Source organism: Rhagoletis zephyria, unplaced genomic scaffold, assembly GCF_001687245.7.
Source record: "Rhagoletis zephyria isolate East Lansing unplaced genomic scaffold, Rhagoletis_zephyria_1.1 Rzeph_scaffold_02340, whole genome shotgun sequence".
NCBI classification, from domain to species: Eukaryota; Metazoa; Arthropoda; class Insecta; order Diptera; family Tephritidae; genus Rhagoletis; species Rhagoletis zephyria.
In genome coordinates, this window is record NW_016159424.1 from 76,244 (window position 1) to 83,102 (window position 6,859).

The window sequence follows — 6,859 nt, forward strand, 5'->3', positions numbered from 1 at the left end:
GGTGGTGTGGGAACGCATGGTGCAATGCGTTAAACGTGTCCTCCATCACACCTTGAAGGAAATCGCGCCACGTGAGCATACATTGCAGAGCGTCTTGATTGAGGCCGAGAATATAGTGAACTCTCGGCCACTTACACATTTGCCGATATCAGTGGACCAAGACGAACCGCTTACGCCAAACCATTTTTTACTGGGTACCGCCAATACAGTGCAAACGCCTTCTATAAACGCTTCGGAAGAGCGAACGTGTGCCCTTCGTAAACAGTGGCGAATTGCTCGGCAGCTTCAATAGCACTGTGAGACAAATGGTATGGGTCAGTGATCGGGAAGAGTTCAAACTACCGGGGAAAGTTATATCGATAAAAAGAAGTTATACGTGTCCCGGCGTTTCGCTGGGTCACGTCTAGGAATCGAGATATATATATAACTATCATATAGGGGAAATTGTCACCTTTGGTGGTCTTTTTTTGACATAACTCGAGAACCACTAGTCCGATTTTGCTCAAACAAATTTAAAAAAATTAAAAATTACAATTCCTTTAATCTGTTCATATGACTCTGCAAAATTCAATTTATTTGTACACCATAGCAAATTTTTCTACCCCGTCTCACCACGGAGAAAAAAGTTACCGATTGGCACTGGGCCTAAATAGAGAAAAAACCTAAATCACTGGAAAGTGTCGGTAACGCAGTGAATAGGAACAATTTAGATTTTCTGCGAGCATACTTTTCAACCTAAATTGAACAGTCAAATATATTTGGGCGAGCGATTAAGTGAACAACGATTTTTTGATGTTTTAAATAATTTTTATTATTGCTATGGCACAAAAAAGAAAATATTCAGTAAGTATAAATTTATTTGATTTTTGCATTCAGATAAGTATATGTGTAATTCGATGGATGCATATTATTTCGCAGGGTCAGAAGAGCAAACGGATTCATTAGCTCTGATCCTGTACTCCATGAACTTACAGGATTTTACACGAACTTGCAGGAAGTTGCAGGAAAAATATTCCCGTACTCCAAAATCATCCAAAATCCTGTAAATGAGAGCGACTTTTGGAGAGTTGTGTAGAGAATGAAGTTGCAAGATTTTACCCGAACTTTTTTTTCTGGTAAAATCATGAAAAGTGTCAAGCAATCACTGGTTGACGTTTTTACAGGAAAAATGGTTTTTTTGTTCCCGTACTTTTTGTTGTTACTCACTTTTTACTCTCACTTGAGAGAGTATGATTGCTGTTTGACAATTTTACAGGATTTTCACGAAAAGTATTGGATCAGAGCTTTTTATAGATGCCAGGATGGAGCATTCTCCTTTTCTGTTGCAAATTTATTATATTGTTAAATAGTCCCAAAGCTACCACAAAGTTATTCATTTTATAGATATATTTGCTAAAAGCAAAAAAATTCAAATTCCAAAACAAACAATTTAGGTTGTCAAACGAACTCGCACAGTTTTAGCAGCTGTTTTCCTAAATTGTAGCAGTGCTGGAAATTTCCTGTGGAATATTAGTTTAGGTACTAAAATTTAGGTCAATCGCACACAGCCTAAAACTTGTGTTTTCGTCCATGTAAAATCTGTCAAATGAAAACCAGTTTTCGCTCATTCCAATCGGTGTCTTCACTAGTTTTCTTCGATTATTTATCAAAGTGGAAGTTATTTTATCATTTTTAATACGCCATTTCGGATTTATTGCTAATTGGTTGGCCAAAGTAAAATAAGACTGAAAGTCAAGGGTTGTAAATGAAAAGCAAATGAAGTTTTTGTGTAGCAAAACTGTAACCGAAGATGTAAGAAATGTCAACGAAAACACTAACAACCGGTGTGAACAGCCTTTAGCCCACAATCCCAAAACTCGTTTTCGACATATATGTATGTAATACTTCTATATTGGCTGAAAGCTAACTTCCCAACGTGTAAGCATTCCGAAATCAAAGCGAGACAGTCTAGTACCGTTTTTGTCAATGCATTGTTTACTTGAGTGCAGTTTTTGTATATAGGAGTATTACATATATAGTTTTCGAAGTGTTTTCGTTGTCGGTCAGAACATGGTATAAGAGCTAAATAGACGACTTACGGCCGGTTTCACGAAATTTTTAAATGGAAATTTAACTCCAACTTAAATTTAATTGTAATTTTTATTTAATTTAGCACTTAATTTTTCTCAGTTTCACCAATACTTGAATTTGACAGATGAAAAGTTCAAAGTCAGGCATGTTGCTATGTAATAACAGCTGTTTGAAACATGTCAGCAAGTAATGACAACTGATTGAAACAAATAAAAAAATTAGTAAAATGGAAGAAAGCATTGCTCGGACAAAAAATTTTCCTCAAGTGAAATAAAAAACTTGCTAAGTTTGGTGCAGGACAATGCAAAGTGTGCTGGAATGCAAAGCAACCGGCAAAGTTAGGCCAGATCAAAAAGAAAAGGCCTGGAATACTCTAGCTGAGAGTTTCAACGCGACGAGTACCGGGGAACCAAGATCAGCAAAAGTTTTGCGTACTAAATATGCAAATTTAAAGGCAGATATGAAAAAACGATCTGCAGATCATAAGAAATATGTGTATGGAACCGGCGGAGGTCCATCAAAAGAACCAGCCACTGATGAATTCGACAACTTGTTAAAAGATATTTTGCCAGAAAAGCAAATACAGCGGATGATTTCCCAATACGACAGCGACTTCATATCCACAGAAGAAAAATATGAAATTTTGGAGTGTTCAGGTAACAGCGGAAAAGCTTTTAATACATACATATGCACCAACAAACGAACCTGTACAAATATGTATACGTTTCTGATTTGCAGGCCGTGATTTAAGTCCGTGTGCATCACGGCAGCCCAGCATTTTTAAACGAAGCGAACAACTGATTCATAGTCAAACACTGCAGCAAGAAAATGGTATAAAATTCAAATTGGCTGATTCTGCTCAAAGAACTTCATGAATTTCAGTTACTTTTACTTACAGATACTACAATGACTGATTGCTTGGGCTTGCAAGGGGAGGCTACTTTGTCGACAAGCAATAATATTTGCATTTCAACCCCAAAATATTCTGGAACTCAAAATGATGGTATGTATATACATAAATATGTTTTTGTAATCTCAGCCTTTCAAAAAGCTTATTTGTTTACAGGAGTTATTGAAAAGGATTTTGAAACTTGGGAAAAATATACACCAGTTCAACTAAAAACGTGTAAAAACAAAAAACTGTGCCTTGATACTGGAAAAGCAAAGCAGTCAAGTTGGACTAAACTTGCGGAAATAAAGGCCAAATGGTCTGAATCAAAAATGAAACAGGAATTGGAGTTTGCCAAAACCGAGCATTTGTTGCGTGTTGCTAATATGAAGGAATTGCATGAGCTGCAAATAAAAACTACTTCTGAAAAGCATAGTTTGGAAATGCGTGTACTTCAAGAGAGTATCCAAAGAAATTAAAAAAAGAAGTGTTTGATCTTCATATACAGTCCAGGTAAAAAAAATAGTACCTCAAAATGTTGACCAGTTTATGTTGGAGCTATCATTTTGACCGCAAGTGAATGTCTTGCATGTGGTTCTAAGAATTTTTTTTTAACGTTTAACGTACCTGCTAATGAAATATGTATGTACCTTAATTTCCTTTTTATTTCATACTTGATATTCAAACGTTTTTATTGTTTCAATGAAATAAATGTTACAAGCTCTCAAAGTAATTTTGTATTATATGTCTTCTGTGTACATTATCACTTCGGCCAGATGCTGGGACTGTGGGTACATCAACTACCGTGTCAATAATATCGTTTATATCTCCATATACTGGAGGAGCAGTCACATCTTTGTTGATGTTACAAATGTTGTGCAAAACTGCAGTTGCAACGATGATACTTTCAACTTCTCTTATTTGCATTCGAATTCCAAGAGCAAGTATTGCAAATCGTCGTTTCCACACGCCGTACTTACGCTCAATACAATTGCGGGTCCGTATTTGAGACTCATTATACAATGCTTCAGCTTGAGTTTCTACCTTCAACAAGGGAGTCATTATCCACCCATTGCAAGGGTAACCGCCATCGGCAACGACCAGAGCATTCCCGAATTCTCTTCCCTCAAATTTGCTAAATATCCGCGAGTTCCTTAGTATATGTGCGTCATGCGACGAACCTGGCCAACGGGCTACAATATCCAAAATGTTTAATTTGCTGTCACAAAGCGTTTGTACATTTATCGAAAAGTAGCCTTTTCGATTCCGGAACAACTCTGCGTCATCACCACCTAAACATTTACACATATCAAGCAATAGTCAGCCAAAAATATTAATGGGTACGGTTTAGTTATTTCTAAAACAATTTTGGGTTGCTGTGTTCAAACGTGTTACCCGAATCAAACAACTTTTAGGCACACTTGTAGACAAGAGTCTTTGCTATCGTTGTATAAATAACTGAACATTTTCCATATGAATTATTGTACTGACCTGGAGATTGAATTTTCACATGCGTGCAGTCTATAGCAGCTAGCACTCGTGGAAACTTTGCTATTTTGTAAAAATCTTTCTGCATTTGCCTCTGTTTTTCCACTTCCACTGGAAATTTTATAAAACGTTCTCTTAATAGCGCAGTCTGACGGCAAACTCTTCTTATTGCTCGGCACGAAGAGCTTTTTGATACGCCGCTTGAGTCACCGCCAGTTCTTTGCATGCATCCTGTCGCAAAGAAACGCAGCGTTATCAAAAACATTACTTCTGGCGACATGGCACCATTTCTAAAATAGTAATAGAAGCATACATGAATAGTTTTACAAAAAGCATTAACGTTTTTAATTACTTATTAGTTTTGTGTTGAATTTTGCTCCTAATAAGTTCCAAAACCATCCATGCTGCTTGCTTGGTTAAGCGAAATCTGCAGCGAAAGTCCACATCGTCATAATATGATAGAAAGTTTCGACGCTGCCTCATTATGCGTGGACGTCGGTTTATTATTATGTTTATTAAAGCCTCGTATTCCAAATCACTTTCATCATCAGAATCCATTTTCCATTTATAAAAAATATTTGTGTTACTGCCAAAACAGCTGACAGTAAAATGTATACAGAGTTGCAAATGATCAGCTGATAAAGAAATGAAGACAGAGTTGCAAATAATGATATTTAATTCAAACTTAAGTGGGATGTAGTTGCCGTTTAAATGAAAATTAAATCGAATCGTGTAACTTAAAAAAATTATTTTTCACTTAAATTGCTGTCGCGAAACCGGCCGTTAATGAACTGAACAAATTTAACTACGTACAATTCTTTTGTGTCAAATCGAATTAGGGAACATTTTCCAATACGGAACCCGGCTTTAAAAAAAAAAATTAGGGGGTTTAGAGCAGCTTTTTGTGATTGTAAATCTGAAATTGAATTGTAAGTTGCAAAAAATGTCAACTTCAACCTCACTTTTTGCTTTGCAAACCAATTGAGCTAAAATGTCGGTGCTGCCACACAACAAAAAATGACCAAAAAAAAAGCGCCGACAACGAGAAACAATAAAACGGACATTGTAATTAATATTTTTTTTTAATTAAATATCATGTATTGATAAAAAAAGTGATTCAGTCTAAAATCGAGAGATTTTGTAATAAAAATGTTAACTTAGTTATTTATCGAAGTATTGATTTTTATGGGAAAAGCGCCCCCACTAGAAAGGGGACAGTCCCCGCTTTCTAAAAAGGCGTACGCCCCCCTTGGGCTCCTCCCACAGGCCCCTAGGAACCGTTTGAAAAAGGGGAAAAATGGAATTTTCTTAGGCAAACTGAGCAGTTTGAAGAGGAATATGTCCCAAGTAACAGAAACCGTGGGTTTTTTTAATAAAAGAAATTATGCCAAATTAGATATCGGGCGATTTTGAATAAAGAATAAAAAAGTTAATTAAAAATAGAAAAAACAAGTTTTTATAAAAAAAATTTCTTTTTAACAAATGTATTTTTGCGTAGAAGCCCTTTCTGCGTAGGCGGCCTTCGGCCGCACTTAGGGATTANCTTTGGACGGAATAGCCCGAAATAGTTGTGAGCGCTACTAAACCCCACCCAATATTATTTCCCCCCGAAAAAAATTACACCGTTATGATCAGGAGTAAGACCCCTATCGATCCAAATATTATTATTTTTAATAAGAGCAATGTACGTATTGTGCACTTATACCCCTTAATTATACGCACTTATTTGTGGTGTACNAGGCAGTAGAATTCTCCTTTCTGTGTTGCCAAAGAAAAGGGGCCGAACACCTTTTGCATAGAACACCTTTCTGCGTAGGCGGCCTTCGGCCGCACTTAGGGATTATAACCCTCAGGATGTAGAATTCTCGTTTCTGTGTTGCCAAAGAGGGGGCTGAACACCTTTTGCAGAGAACACCTTTCTGCGTAGGCGGCCTTCGGCCGCACTTAGGGATTATAACCCTCAGGTAGAATTCTCCTTTCTGTTTTGCGAAGAAAAGGAGCTGAACACCTTTTGCAGAGAACACCTTTGTATATTTTTAATGCTTACTGGGTTATATCCTATCTTCTTTTGTCTCTCATTCTTTTGCATATTTTGGAGTTTGACAGCTGAACTCCGCCATTTAATTTGCATATGCAACCAAAGTCAGACGCGTGATTTTGAAGGTGTTTTTATTTAATGAATTGTGATTAATTGGTTAATATTAAAGTCGTAAAGCAAGTTATAACTAATCGAGTAAAGTGTAAAGTGAAGGGGAATACAAACATGTATTGGTGAAGTGGCTGCTTTAAAGAGAATAGGACTGGTAAATTTACGATAATTTCCGAATTTTATAAAAAAGGGCATATTTCAAACCCATTTTGTAAATAAACTAGTGACCGAAAATTACAAAAGTGAGTGTTAAAATAATGCAT

The 6,859-nt window shown here is 36.5% G+C and overlaps 1 protein-coding gene across 1 annotated transcript; it reads right to left on the bottom strand.

Moving 5' to 3' along the window:
- Positions 1-3,637: 3,637 nt before the first annotated feature.
- LOC108366609 (putative nuclease HARBI1) lies at positions 3,638-5,076 on the bottom strand. Its single transcript, XM_017621056.1, has 3 exons — positions 4,800-5,076; positions 4,451-4,737; positions 3,638-4,251 (listed from the first exon to the last, which is right to left on the bottom strand). The coding sequence occupies exons 1-3, from the start codon at positions 5,003-5,005 to the stop codon at positions 3,674-3,676; spliced, it is 1,071 nt and encodes a 356-aa protein (XP_017476545.1). The 5' UTR covers positions 5,006-5,076; the 3' UTR covers positions 3,638-3,673.
- Positions 5,077-6,859: the final 1,783 nt, after the last annotated feature.